Here is a 24,364-nt window from a genome sequence, read left to right as displayed (position 1 = left end):
CTTTTTTATTTTCCTCTTTTCTTTCAATCACTCAACAAATTCATTAGCAAGTGTTTTATCCAGTCAATGTCTCCCGTTGATTATCAACCCCCAACAATACCTCAATGTTCAATAATTAATCATTAGTCATTGAGGGAAAGGGTTAAAAAATAATGCCACTATCGGTTAACAACACTAGCCAACAATTCAATTGATCAATTATTCTCCATCCACTTGATGCCGAATAATCATCTCGCAATGTTCAATACACTTTTCATTAAACCCCATGCCCTTTGACAATAGCAAGTAGAGTAATTAATATCTCCGAGTGCATTATTTGAGCAAAAACCCAATAGCTTTCCGCTATTTTTCCATTCATTCCTGAGATCCCAGCACCCGTGACAATGAGAAACAATGAATGAAGGGATAACCATCCAATAATTCCACAGGTAAACAAATAACGACAACCCAAAAATAAACAATTCCTCACCATGTACCAGCGACGGTATAAAAAAATCTCTCATATTCCAGTTGTAAATCTGAAACAAACAAAAAATATAAAAAAAAACCCGAACAAAACGGAAAAAACAAAGGGCTGGTATTGGCGCAGACGAGAGACTGTAGAAAAAAAAAATCCTAGTGAGTGAGTCCGTAGAAAACAAAAAAAAAGTACGTGAAAAGAGGAAGAAGGCTCAACAGAACAGAATGTTTGAGAATAAAAAGAACATGAATAAAGGAGTAAAGAAAAATACGTGGTAAAAGTACTCGACACGTGACGAACAGACCGTGAAGACAAGGTACAAGGGGGTACGAATATCTACGGGGTGTCCCGTAAATTTTAATAGACATCCAATCCACCTCCTTCCCTCCCTTGAGCACCCCCCTCAACCCACCCCATTATTCCAGTAATTTCTCAGCAGTGAGCGATCAATTAATTCCCTCGACACGCAATCGACCTTTTTTTACACGCCCCCTCATTCTCCTCTTTTCTGGGAAAACGAGAAGTTAATTAAATCGTCCAGAGCATCGACATTGGCCTGACTAATTTAATTATCAGGTTTATTTTATTTTAAATTGGAGATTTTAATTGGGGGATGATTGAATCGTTGTGGAACGTTAACGATGTAGAATTTATTTATTTTTTAATTTTTTTTAAGTCTTTTTAGTGTTGAAATTGAAGTAGAAATGAGAGTGAATGGACTGCAGATGGAATTTAATGTCGGGTGAGCGTGGGCGATGACCTGTAAGGTGTTCTTGCGACAATTTTTCAGATGCAACGAGTTGTCGGTAACTGGAGCACATGGAGATCACTTCAGAATCTCTTTTGTCAGTTCTTTTGGAAAAATTGTTTTTTACCGAATATTTATTCGTTTTTATCGGACGTGTCAGGGTGGGGGTTCATTACAGGGTGGGGGGGGGGGGAGACTGTTATAGATTTATTTAATTATTTTTTTATTTATAGTCCAGTACGAAGTCGCGGAAATATAATGAGATTTACTGTATTTTCGTATTTTTTGATAGAAGTTCTCGGAAAAATGTGAGAAGATCGAATTATTCTTGATAATTCACAAGAAAAATAAAGTTCCGTTAAAAATCCGGAGCTTCCGGTTCTGAATTGGATTTTCCCTGGGAAAAAAAACACCTGCGGAAGGTGTGAAATTCGAAAATTCTGAGAGAAAATTGAACAGCTTCTCGGGAGAGCTCTTAAACAAATAAATCCGAGTGAAATAACTTTTTGGTAGGAGAAAAATGATTTCTTCGGGATCTCAAGGTCTGATGTGAATCTAGACTGGAATTATTTCCCGTCGAGATCCAGTGGCCGATATTCTATTGAGGGGGCAGCATGAATAAAAAATTCTTTTCAATTATTCATATTCATAAAATTCATTTTTTATTATTACCCCAGAAAGATTAAATCTCAAGGAGAAAAAAAAACTTCTGAAATTTATTCTGGGGGAGAATTAATGTGCCGAATAGCGTCATGTGGAGGATTAGGCACCCCAGAATGTTCATCAGAATTTCCTATTCCCTTTTGGCCGATTTATCGCCAAATGCTAGGGGGAGAGTGGTTTTATTGCAGTTGCAACGTGCTTCTGGGGATTTTCTGACGATTGGAAACACCTCCCCCATTTGATGTCACCCCCTCATTCATTGTTACTCATTGTCCCGGGTGCTAGGATCAGAGGAATGAATGAAAAAATAGTGGAAAGCCATTGGGCTTTTGTTCAAATAATGCACTCGAAGATATTAATTACTCTACTTGGTATTGTCAAAGGGCATGGGGTTTAATGAAAAGTGTATTGAACATTGCGAGATGATTATTCGGCATCAAGTGGATGGAGAATAATTGATCAATTGAATTGTTGGCTAGTGTTGTTAACCGATAGTGGCATTATTTTTTATCCCTTTCCCTCAATGACTAATGATTAATTATTGAACATTGAGGTATTGTTGGGGGTTGATAATCAACGGGAGACATTGACTGGATAAAACACTTGCTAATGAATTTGTTGAGTGATTGAAAGAAAAGAGGAAAATAAAAAAGCCGAATAACTAGACACGTGAGAACTATCAACGTCGAGGCATTTAAACACCCCCCAATTATTTCCAATGCGGCAATTTTTTTAAATTCCACGACCCCCATCACTCCCCTATATTCCCATAATAATTACCAACAAACCCAATTGACGGTAATTATGATCAATTGACGCACGCAAAATCAATGACATATCCTTGGGTTACTCCGTGATTGTATCGAGAAATAAGATGGATCGAGACGTTGAATTCTGTTCGTTAAATGATTTATTCACCCTCATCCCTTGGAGGGAGAAGGTGTATCGGTGGATTGACAACGAGAATGACCAAGAGTTTAAAAACGGGTCTGGAAATTTTTTTTTGATAATTCTTTTTGGGCCCGAGAAAATTTACGAGGCAAACAAATCCTCCCTCGCGGTTTGATTTATTTGACGTTGAAAAAAAGGGTAAATAAATAAAAACATGAAGGGCTCACTTGCTTACCTACCGCAGTCCCACGCGTCATACGGAAATAGAACCTAAACAAGACCATTTCCATCTCTTTTACTTCACCATGTTAAATGTCTCAAGTGACGAAGGGGAAAGAAATAAAGTCGTTTTCAGTGTCTCAGCCAATGTAAACATAGATCCATTATTTTTACTAACACTCCTGTAGTTCAATCACAACTCACCTATCAACGAATTTCCTTATTTTTCCTTTCAGGACAAAAAAATCTCTTATAATATAATAAACAATCAGAACGCAAAATAGAGTGACAGAATCTATTATTATTATTACTCTCAATATTAACAATAACCCGCTCAATTAATTTATAATGAATTGAGAAATTATTCCGTCTAGAAAATCATAATTTCAATAATTCAGTAGTCACATGAGTTTTCCCCAAATATCTCGTAATTGAACCCAAATATTGATATTTTCGTAATTACCTTTTTTGTAGTGCTCGCCTTTCTCTCCAAAAAATGTAGAGCCCAAAAAATCGCTATCCCCTTTCAATCACGAGATATTCGGTAAATACTGGATTAATAAAAATGGGCAAGAGTTCAGAACTTTTAAAATAATTCAGGATTATCGCAATTATTATTTTTTTATGCAATTGCAAATTGTCATCAGTCATAGATAACTCCATCATGCTGTCAATCCACATGATTCCGATAGATTCCCAGAAGATATAATGAAAGTGGTGTAGTTTTTGCAGTAATGCGTGCAAATAACAGGGAAAGACAGGCGTAAAAATGTTTTTTGTGGGGTGGACGAACGGATGTAAGGGTGATTAATTGAGTTAGCGAATCGACTCGACTGGTATTCCTCGAATGGCTCATTTATTTCTCCATTTTTTTCCAGAAAATAACAGGGACTGGCTAAATAACTGGAATTTCCAGAGGCTAAAACTGACATTTACAAGTGTTTTTGCCAAACGAGAAGTTCCACTCAAATTCCAGTCATTTATACCCAAAGAATTATTCCCACTTCATTAAATCGGGAACTTCTCCCTTTAATCGCAATTATCAATTCGTTTTCGTATTTTTTATTATTTTATTTATTGATTTTTTTGAAGGTTACTGTTAAATTTTTGGAGAGAATTGAAATAATATTTTCATGTGGGAGATTTAACGGAGCAATAAATTTATTTATTAATCGATATAGAATGATGTGGAATAGTGAAAAAATGTTGGCAGTGGAGGGAATTAATAAATTGGAGTTATTGTCGCAATATCAATTCGTTTCCGTATTGTTTATTATTTTATTTATTGATTTTTTTAAAGTTTACGTTAAATTTTTGGAGAGAATTGAAATAGTATTTTCATGTGGGAGATTAAATGGAGCAATAAATTTATTTATTGATCCATATAGAATGATGTGGAATAGTGAAAAAATGTTGGCAGTGGAGGGAATTAATAAATTGGAGTTATTGTTAAATATCTGGGGGAAAATTGAAGAAATCGTGTATTCCTGCGGAGGAAGATTCAATGAAGTAATAAATAAACTGAAATCGTATTCCAGAATCGCTTATCCAGCCCCTCTAGAGCCATTTGCCGGTGGTTGTACGGAAGGAAACAAACTCAAACCCCCTATCCAGTGGGAATTTATATCCCTCGTTCTCGTTTCTCAACTTTCTTTGCTCCTTGCTATCGCAACCAACTGTGCATACATGACTCCTCACAGTATATCCGGTATAATTTCTAATGTCCCTTGGGTAATCAATTCGTGGGATATCAGATGTGGTTTTAAAAGTTATACAACACGGACTGTTTTACTTTTAACACTGAGAAAATACATTTCTCAAGGATTATTCATTTCACTAATTTTTCGCACTCGGTTCTCACTCATTTTTTTCTTCAAATAACTTTCAGCTTTTTCATTGATTTTTTAATAAAAACAAATAATGGTAGTCTTGTTATAAGTTTTCTCTTAATGGAATTATTTGATTGTAATTTAACTTTTTTACTGGTGAATTCGATTTTTTCCGTAGAGAAAAATCTTTCTCGTGAAGTAATGACCGATTTTCCTTGATTATACATTCAATTTTGATTTTAAATTTATACACATTAAAAAATATCTTCACACCCAAGAAAAAGGCGAAAGCACAAAAATCGTTTTCACCTCATTAGGAGTTCTATAAATTTCAACTAATCTCCATTACAACGTTTTACTACTGAATTTTATTTTATGAAGAATCGAAGATTGAACTCCCCCGAAAATATGGGTATTTTCCTCTCCTAAAGAAAAATTCAACCGTAAATTTTTAATTCAGTCTGAGTTGAACAGATTTCATTCCACTCCATCAGATTTTTTATTCCTATTTAGTTCGAGGCAGACAGTTCTCTTTTGATAGAGTACAATAAGCCTAACAAAAGCACGCGTGCCAGCTGTATATTTCGAGTCTGAGGTATTCCTTTTGTTTGCCCACACCCTCTCGATTCCCTGAAAAGTCCACAACGAAATATGTATCACTTGCTTCAAAGGCACAATTTTACTGTGGAAACTCCCAAAATACTCCCCTATTATTTAATATCCAAATATCGAAGGGACTGGCTCGTAAACACTCATTTTCCCCTGTTCCACAACTTTCACTTTGAAATCGCGTAGATTTACTCGTGAGAGTTATGCGCAACGCACTGCGCAGATTGCGCATGCGTCTTATGCAAAATTGTCAAATCACCGGTGATCATAACGAATCGAAGTACCGCGTGCTCATTGAAGCAAAGAGTTCGATAATAGAAATAATAGAATGGAAATGTTTATTGTGATGAGAAGACTGCACATGTTCTCGCGTTCACTGATAAAAAAATGGTTTTCCCTTCACTCCAATATTTTGGTTAACCCCTGAAAAAAAACCCGGAAAAATATTTACATATGGCTTTCAGTATCCTTAACATCTGCCCTCCACTTCAAAGTGGAACCCGAAGATACAGCAGTCGAAGAGGGTGGCCCTGCGCGTTTAGACTGTTCCGCTTCAAGTGCCTTCGGTCCGGTGACGATTCAATGGAGGAGTGAGGATGGTCAGCCCATAAATTTTATTGGAGATGGTTATCGGTCGCAACTGGCGAACGGTTCTCTTGACATAACGAGTGTCTCAAACAATGCCGATACAACGGGGAAGTACCAGTGTCTGGCGTCGGTTGATAATATCGGGGCGATAGTGTCAAGAGTTGCGGAAATCAAGGTCGCGACACTTCCAGAATTTCGGGAAGAGCCACACGACACTATGTTGTACCTGGGGCAAATAGCTTATCTCGCGTGTGCGCTGCCAGTGGAAAAGGGTCGGGTCAGGGTCCAGTGGTTGAAGGACGAGCATCCTCTGATCATTGACGACAGCAGGATGACCTTGATGCCATCCGGGGCGTTGGAAATTGACGACGTGCGGACCCAGGACGTGGGGTCCTACAGATGCAACGTCAGCGGTTACGGCCAGTCCCGTCTCAGCGGTAAAGCCCAGCTCTCCCTCTTGACCAGCGATCTGGATCAGGCCCCAACGGCCCCAATATTCGTCGCCAAGCCCCAGCAACAAGTGGCTGTCGAGGGTTCCACCATTACTCTAGAGTGCGCTGCTAACGGTTACCCCAAGCCATCGATCCTCTGGCTGAAGGATGGTGTCATCGTCGACCTGGCAACCCTAGACTCTCGATACCGCGAAGTCGCTGCCTCCAGCCTCATGATCACTGATGTCATGGAGGAGGACAATGGCTCATACCAGTGCAGAGCTGAAAACCGAGTCGAGACACTCGATGCTGTGGCTGAGCTCATAGTTCAAGTACCACCCAGATTCGTTAAACGGCCGGAGGACAAGGTGGCGAACAAGAATCAGGATCTGGAGTTTGAGTGTGAAATATATGGAAAACCGGAGCCCAGGGTCACCTGGCTGAAGAACGGGGAGATTATCACTCTGAGCGAGTACTGGCAGATTGTTAATAGCAACAACTTGCGGATCAATGGACTCCTGGCCATCGACGCTGGTATCTTCCAGTGCGTCGGTGTCAATCCTGCAGGAAGTATCCAGGCCGCAGCCAGGCTAACCATCAACATGCCGAGTGAGTACTGCCGATGCTCCAGAAAGTCTCGATGTTTTTCCGATCAATCCAGTTTTTATTAGCTTAACACTTCGTCGGTGACTGCCTTCAGATATACGGAATAATATTTTGGGATTAGTTCTTCTGAAGGCTATATCCGATGAAGGGTTGATTGTCGATTGATTTATTTTATTTTTTCTGTTTATTTGAATATTTTTGTTTTGTAATTCATTGATTTTATTTCGTTCCTGTTCTTCCCGACTAACTGTGCCGCATGCTAACGTAGAAAAAAATCCCCCAAAGACGACAACGCCAAAGTCACCGATGAAGAAAAAGAAATTATCGCATCGGTTGTACAATAACACTTGGCAGCATCCTAGTACCCTCCTGGGTCACACGTTGTCAGCGTTCACCCCAAATCCACCGTCCATGACTCCCCAGGACGATCCATCCGATTTACAGCGTGAAATTGACGATCCCAATTCCCTGTACGACCCTGCCTCCCATTTTCTAGATGACTCAGATGATCCAGAAGCCGCTGACGGTGGCGTGCCATCAGCTCCGCGAAACCTCAGTGTCGTAATCGTAAAGACGAGATTTGTGACACTGAGGTGGGAGAGTCCGGCGAATCCAAATGGCGATGCCCTGACGTATAATGTTTACTACAAACAGGACGACTCACAAAGGTGATTATTGAGAGTCTAATACTGTCTAACCGTCAAAAGAAAGTACTGATTCTAGTTGATTCTGCAAATTGATTCAGGACGACTGTTCTGGGTGCATCAATCAGAATCATTACACAATTATAAGAGATAAATATTGTTTCTCCAGGGAACGAGTTCAGAACACGGCTCCAGGTCAACTGGACGCTGTGGTCAGGAGTCTTCAGCCTGGTGTTACCTACGAGTTTCGAGTGGTCGCCCACAATCTACGAGGAGCGGGTGCCTCCTCGGAGACCCTTCGGGTGACCACTCACTCCGAGGCGGACGTCCCAGGTCCTCCTTTAAATCTCGAGGGCTTTGCGACAAGCTCCACCAGCATCAAACTCGTCTGGATGGAACCCAAGGTTATCAATGGTCGCATCTCCAAGTATGTCATAACGTATATGGAGGGCGAGGGACAGGGTGAAAGGACTCGGGAGACTACGAGCATCACTCACGAGCTCATCAACTTGGTACCGTACACTGAGTACAGTATCTGGGTTCATGCGGTCAACGAAAACGGGCCTGGGGCATCAACGGGCGAAATTTCAATGAGAACTTACAGTGCACCACCCACTCAGCCACCTCACAACGTTACTCTGGAGGCAGCGAGCTCATCCAGCATCATCATCAGGTGGGAGCCACCCCTCGAGGGACGAAATGGCATCATCACTGGGTACAAGATTCAGCACAAAAGGCTAGAAAAGAGATACCATTCCATCACAATCACCACCGAAGGTGAGTCATTTTTGCATATCCTACTATAAAATGGTGGAAGGAAATCTTTCCAAAAATGTAAAAAATTCAAAGAATCACGAAAATTTGGAAACTAAATTCCCTTTTTCATAACGGAAATATGGAAAGAATGATTTTAAAAGAAATTAAAAGAAAGAATGCGTTCGCTCAATTACTTTATCATTCCTACTAGCAAGAGCGATTTCATAGAGCCCTTATATAGCCCTCTCCCCCATAAATTCTCTCCTCCACCGACTGCACGCGCACCTAGTGAAGAAAGAGAGGAACCCTGGCTCCGTCAATTACGATTAACATATAAAGCATACAAATGTCTTATCAAGGTAACACTCGTCTGCACGTTCTCACTGGTCTGATGCGTCGGGCCGTATATCATATTCGCATGTGTGCATTAAATGTCAACGGTACGGGCCCCTGGACCGAGTGGCTGCCAGTGGAGACGTACGAGAATGATCTCGATGAGTCTGTGGTACCCTCGGCCCCCAGCGATCTCAGGTCGAAGGCCATGGCCGATTCTATATCGCTCCTGTGGAGTCCTCCGAAGGACGACGGCATTAAGGTACGTGGGTACATCGTCGGCTGGGGAAAGGGCTTTCCCGATGTTTACACCCAACCCCTCGACGGCAAGCAGCGGTTCTTCTCGCTTGAGAATTTGGAACCTTTATCTGAATACGTGATATCGCTGAGGGCGACCAATGAAGCCGGTGAGGGACCACCGATTTATGCCAATGTCAGGACCACTGAGAAATCTGTCCAGGAGTCTGTTGCACCTCTCATACCTCCGGTGGGACTCAAGGCCATTGTTCTCTCCGCTAATACTGTTGTTTTGTACTGGATTGATAACTCTTTATCCAAGAGTCAATATGTTACTGATAACAGGTGAAAAAAAATTTTTTTTTTCAATTTTTTCATCTATTTTTCATTTGATGAAAGGATAAACAAACCTTGAGATTTTCCCATATTTTTTAAACTTCAAAATTTCTATATTTTTTTTTTTACACCAAAACTTTTTTCAGAGTAATTAATTAAAGTGAAAAATTCGCATATCGATTTGTTTTTCAACTAGAAAAATACGTCAATTTTTATTTTTTCTCGTTTTCTAAAACATTTATTTATTTCTAAAAAAAATATTTCGTAACAAATTGTTCCTGGACAGGCACTACGAGGTGCGATACGCCCCGTACCACCCCATGTCGTACAATCCAAAGTACAAGTACTTCAACGCATCTGATCTAAACTGCATGATTGACGATCTCAAGCCGAATATGCAGTACCAGTTTACAGTGAGGACAGTTAAAGGCAAGAGGCAATCACCCTGGAGCATGATAGTGCTTAATCAGACCCAGGAGGCAGCGCCGACGACTTCGCCGAGGGATTTAGTGGTCCAGGGTAGTGAGGAGAGGCCAAGTTCAGTTGTCCTCAAGTGGCAGCCACCGAAGCAGCCAAATGGCCAGATCATTGGATACATTCTCTCGTATTCCACTGACAACACCAAGAGAGACAGGGACTGGCTGGTGGATGGAATCGTCGGGAACAGGACGGAGTACGTCGTCAAGGGCCTCAGGCCTGGTACAACGTACTATTTCAAGATGCAGGCGAGAAATCTCAAGGGATACGGCCCCTTCTCCTCGACGATTACCTTCAAGACACTCCCCAGTGAGTTAAACACCAGCTATTGTCTTTTTATATTACATAAATAATCAATTATTCAGTAGAAAATTTATTTCAAAATTTCAGGGAAATAGCGAAATTTCTGTAAAAAAGGTTTTACACAGAATTTCGTTGAATTCTCTGTTAATTAATTTATTTTCTCATCTTATTTTTTGAGATACAAATTTGCGAGTCCAAAAATTATCTCCAGTGTTTTATTTGTTTTTATTTATGTTGTTGTTCTGTAGGTAATGGAATGGATTATTATGACGAATTGCATGATCGAGGTAATTTTTATTTATTTATTTGTTCTGATTTTTGCAAGTAGATCTGGCTTGAGGATAATTATAATAATTGATAATTGCAATTGTTTTCCTCTTTTTTTCATCGGTTTTCTCAATTTTAGTAATTCATTAAGCGTTTAGTTTAAAAAAATTCAGAGTAGAGGTAATTATCAAAATTGTCGTATGTAAAACTGAATTTCCCCTGCAGATGGAAAACAGTCTACAGTATTTATCTACGTTATCGTGGGATGTACGATGATGCTGCTGACGGTGATAGCCATCGTCGTGGGTTTTGTCTGCTGTAGACGCAGTCCAGACTCACCAGATCGCAAGAAGGGCTACATGAAGGATCCAGCCCAGAAGACGAGCATCAAGCCACCAGATCTCTGGATTCATCACGATCAGATGGAGCTCAAGGCTCTGGAGAAGTCTTCCATGAACGGTGAAGCATGCACCAGTGGAGTTGTCAGTAATACACTACCCAGGTCTGGCAATTCCGATTACAATCAGGAGAATGTTCCCGTCAATTCCAGCTCTCTGGACAAACGAACATACGTTCCAAGCTACATGGGTGAGCATTCGAGATAATTATTACTCATTTCTCTTGTCACATCCTCCACACACTCCTTACACTAGTGTAATTAATTGTTTCTAGATTTTTTAGGGATCGTTTACGCTTTTTATCGTTTTTAGTGACTATTTTTCTTTTATTTTTACACAATAAATTAGGGGGCATGGATGAAAAGTGTTCGACCCTCAGCAGACAACACAGTCGTGGTAAAAAACTCATTACATTACCTGTTGATGGGGGACCCTTGACACATCGTAAGTGAATTATTTTTATTTTTTTTAACTGTACAGATACATTTCACTGATCACTTCACTTGTTTACTCTATTAAATAGCTAGTGAAATATTACATTTCAATTGTTCATGATAAAGAGAAATGGTAATTCACCATTTTTCAAACAATTAGTAATTAGTAATGATGCAGCGAGAGCATTGATGTATTGATGTTGTTTTTATTTGTATTGAAGCGATAGCAACGGCAACGCCGATAGTCAATGGCAGTATGTCCCAGCCGACGATCCACAACTCCTGCACCGATGGTCCAACGAGACCAACTTATCCCAGGACTGTGGCCCAATACAGTTTAAATCGAGCGCACATAACACTGGAGCCAACACCAGAATCATCTCCAGACTCATCGATGCCCAGTGCATATGATCAGTTGAGCTCGTTGAACTACTCAACGGGTCCATCGTACACAGCCAACAGTAATTATGCACCAGGTCATTACGGAGGACGGGAGCAGTCGTCGGGTGTATCAGGGAATGTAGGGGGAACAGTCGGTGGCACATGCACGTCCTCATCGACTGGCGACAGTGGAAGTGTTAAACGCCTTCAGGGCCATCCCCTGAAGAGCTTCAGTGTTCCCGCACCTCCGCCCCAGTCAGCTCCATCGACTCCTCAGCAGAAGCATGGGATATCTCAGGTGACAGTGAGACCGAGTATATCTGGGAGTCCTTACAAGAAGCAGCAAGGCGCCACCAGCCAGTTAAAAAATCGACTGACATCCGTCTCGTCAGCTTCTCACACACCCGAGGAAATTGAGAGACTCAAGCCCTCGTACAGCACTGAGGAGCTCAACCAGGAGATGGCTAATCTGGAGGGACTCATGAAGGATCTCAATGCCATCACAGCATCCGAGTTTGAGTGTTGAAATGGCTTTTCTTTTCTATCCAGAAGTGCCATCGTCTTCGTTTTTTATTGATTTATTTAAAACATGATCAGATTACTCTGTCAACAGCTACAAACTGCCATATTTGAGACGATCGAGAAAAGCTTTATCGTTTTTCCCGAGTCGTTATGACGTTTTAGGAATTAACTCTCAATTTTTTATGATTGAGGATTTTATGGATATAGGGAATTTTATAAATAATTTTTGATTCACCGTTTTTCACGGTTTATTCAGGTTTCAGGAATTTCTTTTTTAATGATAAATCAGGGGTGGGAGATTCAGTCAGACTAGTATTACGATCTCATTGGGAAATACTGTTGTAGTCTATTCGATTTTTTTTATACATTTTTGTATTTTGAGTTTAACTCATTTTTTTTGGTTCTCTGGGATTATTTTTTATTCTTTGAAAGTAGGGATTTGATACTTCGGAATTTCAAAGGAATTTCAATGTCTGAGGGATTTTAATGCCTTTAAGAAAGTAAAACAGGATTTTTAATGGAGAGGATGATTTTTCCGGTGATAAAAAGAGTAATGAGTATTAAAAAACTGCCAAGCATATCTAGAAATCACATTTTCTACTCGAGAAAACTTCTTCAATGAAACTCTTCAATTTTTCCAATTCGATTCGAAAGTTATCGAGAGGCAATTCAGTGGGAAAGTGGTAAAGTGAGGGAATAAAATCATTCATCAGAATTTACAATTGAAAAATCGACGAGAGAATGAATATTCTCTTTTATGAAGAAAAAAGCCAGTGATTTTTAAACAATTTGATGATGATCTCTCACTTTAACTCTTGACTACTAAAAATTCCAGACTCTCTAAAATTAAAAATCCTCCCAGCGCCCCATTTTCTACCGTTTTATAAATCCAGCAATTCTAAAGAACAATTGCTTATAATTTTGTCTGTTCACTAGACAAAAGCTTGTACATTATATGTAACTGTAATGACGATTACGCGCAAATGTAGGGAGTGATTATTGAAAAATCGGGCAAATGAATGGGGAAAAAAGGTGATTCTATAAATAACCGAGGCACAAGAATTTTGCCCATTTTTCAATGCTCCATATTAAAAAATAAATATATAAGCCCAAGAAAAAAAATTTGATATAACGTTGGCCTATCTCCAAAGCCATCGACCTATTTTACCACGAAGTAATTAAATGACTAGCCTAGCTTCATCGATAACCATAAATATTTGATATTATTTATTGATAAATGATAGACGTAAGCAATACCGAGTGAATAAGAATTTTTAAATGCCATGTAAATACAAAAAACCGGTCTACACTTTTTACGAAATGATGTTTCATAATCAATTTATTTATATTGAATTAACGTAATGTGTAGATTATTTAATGATACCGTCATTATATCTGTAATATATTAAAATTAGTGCGGCCATCCATGACGTTTTTTTTTTATCGAAACTATTACAATCGATCAATATTTCCTTGATAATGTGAAGCATTTGTAACGAGTGTGATAATATATTTGTAAAACATTGATTTATACAATAAATGTATATGAACCTTCCTTTGAATTATTTAAATTTATTCTTTCAACTGTTTTTTTTTCGTGATTCGATTACACATGCACTTTATGTTTCTCTCATTATTATAAACAACCCATTAACATTGTATTCAACATCACGTGAGATCAAATACGTTGGAGAGACTAAACTCTCTGTATATTCTTTATCATTACATTAATTTTCTCTTAATCACCTTTATTCATTCGATTTATTGGAAATAATATCAATGAATATTAATGCACAATCATTTCGTCCTGATTACTTCAGTTTTTTTTTAAACGTGTCCACTCGAAATATTCCGTGAATAATCATTTAATTTTATGGTTGAATTACTTTTAATTCATTAATTATTTATTTCTCATTGATTGGTATCGATATGTGCGCTGGGGATTTGATATTTTCGTATCGATTATTTCGTTATGAGTCGTGTAATGTTTTTCATCGAGTGGAGACATTATTATATACAATATATATAAATTATATAGGTCCTAGGGTTCAGTCGAGGGGTAAAAGATCGATTCTGTTAAATTTTGAGAGGAAAATGTCAATTTTTTTACTTCCAAGGGGAAATATTCTCAAAATTTCACACTTTCACCAAAAACATGCCAGAATTTAATCTCCCCAAGAGACTACCCCTCTCCCAATAAATCATTAATTAATAAATCTTACAAATAATAAACCGTACATAATGAATAATTCACCAGACTGGCAGTACTAAAATCGATGGAATACAATAATAAAATCAGTGCTACAGCATTCGACCTCAAATCAATAAATCTAAGAATAAAAAAATTGAATATCTAATTTCACAAGAAATCTCAATTTTCCTTAACAAAAAAGGAATACCACTGATAAAAAAAATAAACGGCAATTCCGATAATGAAAAATAAATTTAATCTCATTCTATTGACTCGCAGTCGCAATCAGACTCAGGGCCCTTAAATGTACAATTCAATTACTTTTAACACCTAAAAACAGTCTCTAAACATCTAAACGTTAATGTTCTCACCTCAGTACATCGTTAACTTCATATCTAATTACCTATGTACCTAGTATGACCTATAATTACTCTAAAACGAGCTACATGTGCTCGCAATGCTCTTAATCTCTTAGAAAAGTGGTAAAAGCGGATGAGTATTATCAAAAAACGTAATGAAAATTTCTTCACACGACGCCCAGGGAAATTGCCGGGGGAAAAACTGCCCATAAATTTTGCAATTAATCTGGCAATTTTAAAGATTAAATTGAGAAATTTCTCTCAACAATTGGAGCATTAGAATCGGTTATTTCCCTGGATTTATCAGTAAATGATAATTAATAAAATCGATCGATGCATCGAGGGTACCAATAAGTCATCCGATTACTCGGCTGAACGCACCCCCTTCTACCCCTTCACTACTGAATTATTTTCTTCAGTAATTAAGTGGTAAAATTAGATAATGAAATTTTTTTGATCCATTGAATATCGATTAATCTCAGAAACTATTGATTTTATCGAAAAATATCAGAATACACTTTTTCTCGGGAATTTAACCAGCTACAAAAAAGTCCTCTGAGACTTTCGTCTTGAGTCCGTAGTTTTCGAGATAAATCAATTGTTATTAAAAAAGTTCACTGAACAATTCGACTTATCTCACTTTACCAATTTGCTACTAATTTTATTCTGCTATTGTTATTGTTTTCTGCAATTGGTTCATCGCAGATGATATGTTGAGTAAATAAATACCCACGGGCTAGTTCCACTGTGGAAAGTTCAAAAAATTGCTCCCCGTTTTTTTCTAGTAGAAAAATATCAGTTTGTGTTAGATTTTTTTCCCAGATTTAAAATTTGGACTTTGATTCTTGCAATGGCTGAACCTTTGATTAATTTCTCCAATTAACAGACAATTCCGTAGTAAAGTGGTAAAGAATGGCAGACAAGTTGAAATATTTCATCCCGAAATAAATGAAAAAAAAAATGCATTCTCATTACAACTCCTCTAATCAATAATTCCTCATTAAAAAAATCGAATGATCACGTCATAACATCTGGTCACTTCTTGGCGAAGAGAAAAAAAAAATTATAAAATTCATTACTCCTAATTACGCAGCCTATTGTCTTCAAATGAAAGCGGAAGTACTGCATTTGTCCCTAGAATTCATTATTAAAATCAAGATAATGAGCTGGGATAATAAAAAAATTATGGAGTGGGGCAAATCATAGAGTCTGATTTCGGTGCAAATGTCCAGACTCCACCGCCACTTAAAATGGCAATTACCACCGGATATAAATCGATATTTTCCCCGTAATAGATTAAATTCTCCCTTTAAAAATTCATAATCTCCCCATCCCGACAGATCCGTGCACTATTTCAATGACACAACAAGTCATCACTGTAAAAATCATCCTCCACCTCAGGGAAATTGATAAAAGTCTCAAAGAGATTGTCTGGAATAAAAAAAAACAATATTGTTACAAATTTAACGTGGAAATTTGATATGAATTCACTGTTGCACTCGGATCTCCTCAGCAAAATTGACGTTAATTGATTAATTCATTAATTCTCTGTACTAAAATATTTATAAATACGTTGATATTCGTCGCATTATGCGTACGACATAGTTGCACGATGTCAGTCACGAAATCAGAGGTGAATAGTGAAAATGTCAATTACCCAGTGGATAAATCACTCCAAATAACATATTCACAATAAAACCCCCGATTTAATAATCTTCCCACAGCCTGTGCGCATCGCACCACATCCAACATCTGATCCTTTCCCTGATTCCCTGTGAAATTCCGATCCACTCATTCTCAAAATAATATCTATTATCTCTCACCGATTTACAGGAAAACTGTATGAGTATTCGGTAATTTAAAAGTCGTGATGCTGGCGATGAACAATGCAATAGCTGTGAGGAGTGCTGGTGCTATTAGTGGAGCTCCAACGAGTGTCTGATAAACAGCTGTACCAATTAATCCAGATATCCTTATTCCAGCAGCCATCAGGCCAAACCCAGTGCATCTCAAGTGAGTTGGAAAGCTCTCGATTGTTATGAGGCCCAGGGAGGTCCAGGCAACAGCTGAAACTGCCATGAATCCACCCTCGAAACCGAGAACAGCTGAGCTGTTGTTGCTCACCAGCATCAGGCAGAGAGCACCTCCAGAGGATAAAAATAGAGATAATCCTGACAGAAAAATAAATTATTAGTCTTATAATTATTAAAAAACAGAGAATGAATCACATTAATTAATTGACAGAATAAATGATAATGAAAGTGTCAGTATTGTCATTTCATTTCCTTTTGCCAGTAATTTAATGAAGAGATATTTTGAAGAATTGACAATTAATGGACAACTCACCGATGATCTTGGGCCCCTGGAGAAAACCCAGGGCGATTCCAGCGATAATTGCAGCTGGAACAAACGCCAGTTCAGCAACTAGATGCCCATGTAGTGCCTCCTCGATATAAATATTGTAATCAAGATCGAGAGTTGGACAGCTCCCCACGAGACTCAGATCAGTATTATTCACCAGTTTGCAATTGACAAACGATCCCTTGGACAAATCCGTATCGATAAATTTAGAATCGACGATAATTGAATCCGTGAAGTGGGTCTTGGAGCTCTTGATGCTGGTGAATTCGACAGATTGGAAAGTGCAGTTGTCAAAGTCCACGTGACTGAACACCATTTTGTTGAATTTACAATTGATAAATCTTGAGTTTCTGTATCGTCTGTTCTCGAGGGAGCCAGTGAATGTTGTCTCGATGAAATCCTCATTGAAAAATCTCTCGGTTTGGGTTTCGTATTCAATTGCTCGAATTCTCTTCAGGTACTCAGGACACCAGAGCATCAAACCATAGAGGCCAAATGCCACTGCACACCAGATTATGAATAGCATAACAGTGACTTTAATGTAGGGGCCTGAGAATAGTTGTAGAAATGAATTCCAGAACATCTCGATGGAGTACATTATGTCATTGAGAACACTTGTGTTGCCTGATGGTGATGGAGGTGCAAGGCCCCGGGGTCTTTTGCTGGGTAGCTCCAGCTCTGACAGCTGATACTGAGTACCTGAAAGGGCCTTGCGTGCATTGTTGCGTTTGTAAATGCGTTGATACACCATCATTGCTTCCACATCGTGGCCAGCCTCCACGAGGTACCTCGGACTCTCCGGTAGAAAAACTAGTCCAATCGTGGAGCAGACAGCTGGGAGACAGCAGAATAGAAGAAACTTGTGCCAAGCACTGAAGTGTTCCTTATTCTCGAGAACAACCATTTCACCAGTTGTGGGGACAACAGCCCAGGCCAGGAGAGCAGCATAAACACCTCCCAGGGAAGCAGCAGCCACTAGAATACCTGTCCATCGTCCTCTGGACGACCTGGGACAGCACTCGGCGACATAGGCAAACGCCAGAGGGACAGCACCTCCAACAGCGATGGCTGAGCAAAATCTTGCTGTCATGAAGGTACCGTAGGTTGGCATAAAGGTTGCCACGCCGATGAAGAGGACGTGCACTGACATCGCTGATAGAAGGGCTCGACGACGACCCAATCTGTCTCCGAGACCTCCCCATCCTATACCACCTAGGGCTGAACCCACAAGTGTTATCTTTGAGAGCCAGTCTTTTTCGTTATCCTCGATACACAATTCTACCTCAGCACTCGGTAGGATGTAGGGCACCACGAAGAACTCTACTGTGTCGGCAGCTAGGGCTAGCCCTGCGCAAAATGCTGCCAGGATCTGGAAGTAGCCCACACCTGCCTGAAAGCAATTTTATGAAAATCATAATTTATGAAATGAAGTTGATGAAAATTTGGGTTTAAATGACATCGCAACTATTTATTGTTTATGGTTATTTATAATATAATAATACAGTAATGTTGGGTGAAATGTTATTTAAACAAGGAATAATAAAGTCCCAAGATGTGTAATAATCTAGGGTTCAATTAGACGTGAATAAAAGAAAAAATAAGACAACAAGGGAAATTTTGATTTTAGTACCAATAGACAAAGGACTATCTTAAGAAAAATTGAGAAAATCTGGGGAATCGGGAAAGTTACTAATCATTGAAGTACATCGTTATTATTACAGAAGAGAATATTCTCCCGGAAAATATCTCTCTGTACTCCATCTCCACTAATCACAGAGATAATTGTTGACTCGTCCCTAACCTCACATTTGTCTCTAGATATAAAACCCCAAATATTTTCAAAGGAACGGACTTTAGGGAAAAGTTCAAAGGACCTTTTTTGTAGAGAAAAGTCACTCCTTGAAAAAAGTCCTTTGCACTTTTCCCCCAGGAGGTGCCCCTCCGATGATATCGTGGTGGACTCGAAAAATTCATCGTAAACTGTCACCCACTCGTATTTCACTTTCAGCTTCTTCTACATCCGGACCAAGGCTCTGAGCAAAAATCTATAAAGGACCTTTTCTGGGGGGAATTTAATCCTCTACAAAAAATTTCATATAGTATTTTCTTCTGGAGTGAATAATTACCGAGATATCCGTGAAATTTGGGGTCTCGGGATCAGGGGGATTAATCTCGGGTGATTGTTTGGGTTTTTTGTCGTGAGAACGTACTGGGAGATCTCGGAAGAGGTCCAGGATGTCTCGGGGATCGCTCTTCAGCTTCGTCAGGGATGTGTCCAGGTCCTCAGCCATTTTTATCAAAGGGTACACAATAAATTGGAATTCGGAATGAGGAGCGCGCTGCGCACTCGAGCGCAGTGGCGCAGTGACTGGAACATGCACTTTGGAAGTCGAGGTGAGTCATCAGGATTTTTTCCTTTCGAATAAAGCCATTGAACTTGCCAAATTCGAAATTACCCATTGTTCCTACCAAGGGGACTGATTCCGACCTCAGAAAATCAATTGCTCCCTTTTCAAATCATAACTTAAAAATAATCTGTCAAATCTGTCAAACAAAATTAAATACTTGAAGAAACTCATAAAATTATCATGAAAATTAATAACTACAAAAAAAAAAAATTAATGATTAAAATAAGAGGATTAAAAAAATTTCAAACGATGTGTAAACGTTTTTTTTTTTTACAATTCCGCGATTATCTCGAGAAGATTTAATTTTAGAGAAATTAGTGAGAAAGTCGTTTTTATGGAAAATTAAATGATTTATGAAAAAGGTCCTCAGAAGTTGTCTGTAGAATGGATATTTAGGGAGATATAGCGATAAATATCCATCGATAAATTTAAGAGGTCAATACCTGTTTAATGGCATCCTCGTGGAATTGCGCTAGCAAATTGGCATCATCCCTGGAATCGATGAGATCGTGTTCAGCAGGATCAGTGGAAGTGGCACTGATAGTTCCAGCTGCTGGAACAGCTGTCGAAGTGGTGGTTGTCTCATTGCTCTGACTCGTCATTTCCTCGGTGTACAGGACTTTTTTAATTTGTGCTTTTTCCCCAGGTCTCACTGATCGACCATTTCCCGGTTGGGAGAGTGCACCACCACTTTTCCCTACAAGCCAGAGGCTTTCCTCCTCTGATGGGGGCATCACTGCCACCAACCATCTGTCAAAATCAATTTTTATGACTAATTAATCGCCAAAAGATAATAAATCAGCAAGATTATCATTTATCTCGGTAAATACTGGATTTACAATAGAATATCATAAAGATTTTTCATGGAAAATTTAATTCCTCACAAAAAATTTCTTCTCACTTTTTTCTCCAGATCGTCTGGTTTCCAAGTTATTCCCAAAAATCTGGAGAAGCGATCCCAATCGAGTCAAACTGAACCTTTCATTTGAATTTAAAATAATTTCAAAACTACTGGATTTAGCAAACAAGGTCATATGACCTTTTTTATAGACCTTTAAATTCCCTACAAGAAGTACCTCTGTGATATTCATCGTACATCCTCTCATTACCGAGATAATGAAAAATCTATAAAAAAATTGAATTTCACGAGATGCAATGACGATATATTCGGATTTATTAATTTTATTTATTTGTTTTTATTTTATTGTTTATCACTGTGGAAACTTACAGTCTCACACTCTCAACTATTTTCATTCTATCACGACACTTCCTCGAACAATGCAAATGGCAGGTAGACTAATAAATAACAAGTGACGTTTAATCACGATAATGGGAATAAAAATGATAAACTGATTCCCACTATTTCCCTCGTGCATAAAACCACGAAATAATCAATCCCCAGTGCTTGAATTATCTATCATCACAGAATTCATAATTCTGGAACTATTGACGAACTTATTAGCAGGCAATAATGATTTTTTAATAATTTTTTAACAGAAAAATTGGGAGTTGAGTAAAATTGAGGCAGTCCTGCAGTCACAACGTTTTTTCAAGGTTCTTCACTAATTCATCACTGACTCGCGGTAAAATCGATGGGATCACCTTGATTTTCCCTCGTCTTCCTTCCAATTTGAATTAGACCCTAAAAGTTCAGCAATTATAGTAATTAACAATTGTTCATTAAACCAGAGAACGTGAAGACCCCATTTAACTGATCAAAACTGTTTTAGAGATAATTTCATAATGAAAAATGAAAATTAGATTTTTTAATGAAATTTATGTGTAATTTATATAAATATAGATTATATAAATATTGATATAGATATATCTTAGTATTCACATATTTATTATAAATGTCAACGAGACAGAAGTTAATTCAATATTTCCATGCAGCAGGGAATTTAATAAAAACTTCTAGATTTCTTCTAAAAAATTATAACACACCAAAAGAATTATCACAATTATAATTATTATAAAATTCCAATAGAAATTTATGAAAATTCTGTACGATAAACGCGGGAAAAACTATTTACCTGTTGACTCCAGAAATTTGAAACTATTTTAATGCACATGCATTGTTTAAACAAATTATCTAAACGTTGAAAATCGACGTAGCAATAAATAAGTCATAACGAGTGCGAAAAATAGAAATAATTAATAGAACGACTGAAAATATTGTATAATTCACCTTTTTGTTAAAATTCACTCCTCAATTTATTATATTTACTGTAAATTACAGTAAAAATTTTCAGTCCTTTTACATTGCCAATAGCCGATAAGGGGATTCTCTGGATAACAGATCCGTGTGGAGATTAAATATATAAAAACGATCGATACATGAAATCCCCACGAAAATAAACAATTTTCAATTTATATTACATAAAACTCCACTGAATGTATACTTTCCCTATTCCTCTTCAAATCCATTAACAACTGCCGAATAAGTCCATAAAAAACGTTGACAAAATATTTATATTATAATACTTCCACTGTATTTTAGCTTTCGAGAGAGGGGGAGGACTTATTGATGAAGTAATTAGGAGTGGAATTTATTTCCAAGAATATTAAACCAGAAGACACTGGATTTTTCAGTTTTTTAGGATTTGTTTTTCACTCACTAGAGACTGGAGAGCACTCTGGGTTCATATTGCTGGTGTCGAGGACATTTTTTTGGTTCTTCAGATGGTCGTTATGGATTTTTCGGGGATAAATTGATGATCGAGGTGATGGAAACACTTGCACGATGACATTTCAATGCTGGAGATACACATCCAGTTGCACATTGGTTGGTTTGTTGTATCGATTCTAAGGGGAGAGGGGAGTTGGTTACTATCCCGCAGTCGCACGAATACTCGCTGTCCCCTGGATTCTCTCCAGTATTCAATCTAAATTTCAAAATTCACATTTTTCCGTTTTACGAATCATCTCCCAACTCCAATCATTCTCTCCTGTCCTTCAAACCTCCACTGTAAATTCATTTCAATCACTAAAAATTCATTTGAAAATAAAATTAATATATAAAACTTGAATAATCTTCGGAATTTTTTAAATAATTCATTCAGCTCCAGTGAAAGATCGATTTAAAAATACTTGACCATTTTACAAATCGCATTCAGACGTTCATCCCTTTTTCTCGATAAAAAATTCCAATTAATTATTAAAATTCTCGCATTATTCGACATTTTATTATCCTAGAGATGAATAAATAATTCACAACGCCGATTCTTTGATTCTAGGTACCAGCAAGCGCCTAGAATCCGTAAAAATAAATTCCACGCAATAATTCGCATGATGAAAAAGTGAATCAGGTGTCGTCATCTCCACAGCACTCGTCCTCCCCCTGACCCTCACTTTTCATTCGACTGGTCAACTCCTTGGCGGGATTGAAAACCCCAGTGGTCTGGACATTGCAGATGAAGCACCGAGTGGATTTTTTGTAATGATCAAGCGCGCATTTTTCGCAGAAATAATGTTTGCACTTGGTGACAACAGGATCCGTGAATGTGTTCCTGCAGATGAAGCACTTGAAGGGTAAACTGTCCTCATCACTGTCAATCTCGTATTTCTTATCGTCCTCATCTCCAGAGTTGTTGTACTCCCCAGTGGCCGCTTCTCTCTCGAGTTGCCACCCAAGTTTGTAATCAGATCGATCATGGAGAAATTTACAGGAGTCCCCGAAGCCGCAGAATCCTGTCTCCTTGTAGTCCTTGCAGATGTCCGGTTGATAGTCCCATCGGACTGTAGCACGAAGATTAGCTGGTGCCCTGATTGGGCCTTTTCTCACCATTCCACTGGATGCATTTCCAGCTGCTGTGTCCTTCTTCTTGTAGTACTGGGCGTAATTATTTAACCCTCTGTAGATCTTGTCGTCCTCCTTTCCCTCCAGCTCCTCATTTATCCTCTGGGCCTTTTCAAATATCGCCTGTGCATCCTTCGACACCTCTGTCTCGGTCTCCAGAACAGCTGTTGCTCCCTGGTCACTTGGGCCCTCTATCTCACTTGATTTCTTTGATTTGTAGGACACCATCACCGAGGAATCCTCATCACTGGTGTCACTAGCTTCTTTCCTCCCTTTTCTCTTTGCGCTTGTCTGCAAAAATTTAATACACATCACACATTGAATTCTTTTGACAGCATTGCATGTATATTAATAATTAAATAATTATTGAGTAATTGTAAATGCACTTACACTTTGTCGGAGGGGATTACTCCCCTCAATTTTCTTCTCCTTCTTCACCACCATCGTCTCATCTTCACTGCTATCTGCACATAAAAACAATTCAGAAAAAAGTCCCAAGGAATTTTCAGACTGAATAAATATTTGTTAATGATTAAGAAATAATTTTTATATTATTATTCAGTTCATTGAGCTTGAGAAAAAATAATACAAGTTAATAATTAGTGGGAAGTAATAACAAAATAAGACAAATAGCTGATGTTAACCTCAAACTCTAATTTTTTCCAAAGAAAATTGAGAAAACCTATCGAAATGAGATTTAAATAATTCTCTCACCATTTTGCCCCTCGGTCTGACGTTTCCTCGTGGCGTTATTAACAATTTTCCTCTTTTTAAACATTTTAAATTGTTTTCCTCTCGTATGGAGGTCAAAATAGTTCAAAACGAGCGATTATAGCGGAGATCAGCGCTTATGGCAAGGGTGAAACAGCGAATGTCCTAGTGGAGGCTCAGCTCTGGGGGTTGAGTGACCCCAGCGGCATCGTAGTACTGCACCCCAAGAGAGGGAGGGCGCAATACGCAATGCTGGGGTGTCCATCAAGTCTACAGGGTGAATTTTATTTTTTGCGGCATGAATAGTTTTTGTTTTTTGTTTGTTTAACTGGAATTTAGTCGCCTGTAGAACGAGCGGAAGGGGGAAGCCACATCTTGTGGAATTTCAATGGAAAAAATTATT

At 38.4% G+C, this 24,364-nt stretch overlaps 3 protein-coding genes across 9 annotated transcripts in view; 1 reads left to right on the top strand and 2 right to left on the bottom strand.

Moving 5' to 3' along the window:
• The window catches only part of fra (frazzled), a 21,769-nt gene extending 7,308 nt beyond the window's left edge, over window positions 1-14,461 (top strand). The window contains exons 2-10 of one of the 3 annotated variants that reach the window (XM_011303177.1): window positions 5,884-7,047; window positions 7,541-7,712; window positions 7,858-8,465; window positions 8,804-9,359; window positions 9,637-10,136; window positions 10,379-10,417; window positions 10,623-10,985; window positions 11,144-11,239; window positions 11,451-14,461. In XM_011303177.1, the coding sequence (XP_011301479.1) occupies window positions 5,884-7,047; window positions 7,541-7,712; window positions 7,858-8,465; window positions 8,804-9,359; window positions 9,637-10,136; window positions 10,379-10,417; window positions 10,623-10,985; window positions 11,144-11,239; window positions 11,451-12,136 (4,184 nt within the window). In that variant the 3' untranslated portion in view covers window positions 12,137-14,461. Of the gene's footprint in view, window positions 1-5,883; window positions 7,048-7,312; window positions 7,713-7,857; window positions 8,466-8,803; window positions 9,360-9,636; window positions 10,137-10,378; window positions 10,418-10,622; window positions 10,986-11,143; window positions 11,240-11,450 lie in introns of all 3 variants that reach the window. The other 2 variants (XM_011303174.1, XM_011303175.1) reach the window with 2 other exon arrangements.
• A 703-nt stretch (window positions 14,462-15,164) lies between these two features.
• On the bottom strand, window positions 15,165-22,518 carry LOC105265601 (synaptic vesicle glycoprotein 2B-like). Of its 5 annotated transcripts, none has more exons than XM_011303170.1 (4): window positions 21,640-22,518; window positions 19,895-20,201; window positions 17,029-18,433; window positions 15,165-16,853 (listed from the first exon to the last, which is right to left on the bottom strand). In XM_011303170.1, exons 2-4 carry the CDS (start codon window positions 20,183-20,185, stop codon window positions 16,510-16,512), a joined length of 2,040 nt encoding a protein of 679 aa, XP_011301472.1. In that variant the 5' UTR covers window positions 20,186-20,201; window positions 21,640-22,518; the 3' UTR covers window positions 15,165-16,509. The 5 variants fall into 5 exon arrangements, with proteins under 5 accessions (XP_011301472.1, XP_011301473.1, XP_011301471.1 ...); XM_011303171.1 differs by having other exon boundaries at window positions 22,070-22,518; XM_011303169.1 differs by lacking the exon at window positions 21,640-22,518 and adding an exon at window positions 20,680-21,218.
• A 96-nt stretch (window positions 22,519-22,614) lies between these two features.
• Window positions 22,615-24,162, bottom strand: mdlc (RING finger protein mdlc). The gene is made up of 3 exons (XM_011303168.1): window positions 23,965-24,162; window positions 23,641-23,714; window positions 22,615-23,541 (listed from the first exon to the last, which is right to left on the bottom strand). Exons 1-3 carry the CDS (start codon window positions 24,026-24,028, stop codon window positions 22,756-22,758), a joined length of 924 nt encoding a protein of 307 aa, XP_011301470.1. The 5' UTR covers window positions 24,029-24,162; the 3' UTR covers window positions 22,615-22,755.
• Window positions 24,163-24,364: the final 202 nt, after the last annotated feature.

Source organism: Fopius arisanus, unplaced genomic scaffold (genome assembly GCF_000806365.1).
Source record: "Fopius arisanus strain USDA-PBARC FA_bdor unplaced genomic scaffold, ASM80636v1 scaffold00031, whole genome shotgun sequence".
Taxonomy (NCBI): Eukaryota; Metazoa; Arthropoda; class Insecta; order Hymenoptera; family Braconidae; genus Fopius; species Fopius arisanus.
This window is presented reverse-complemented; position numbering and strand designations above follow the sequence as displayed.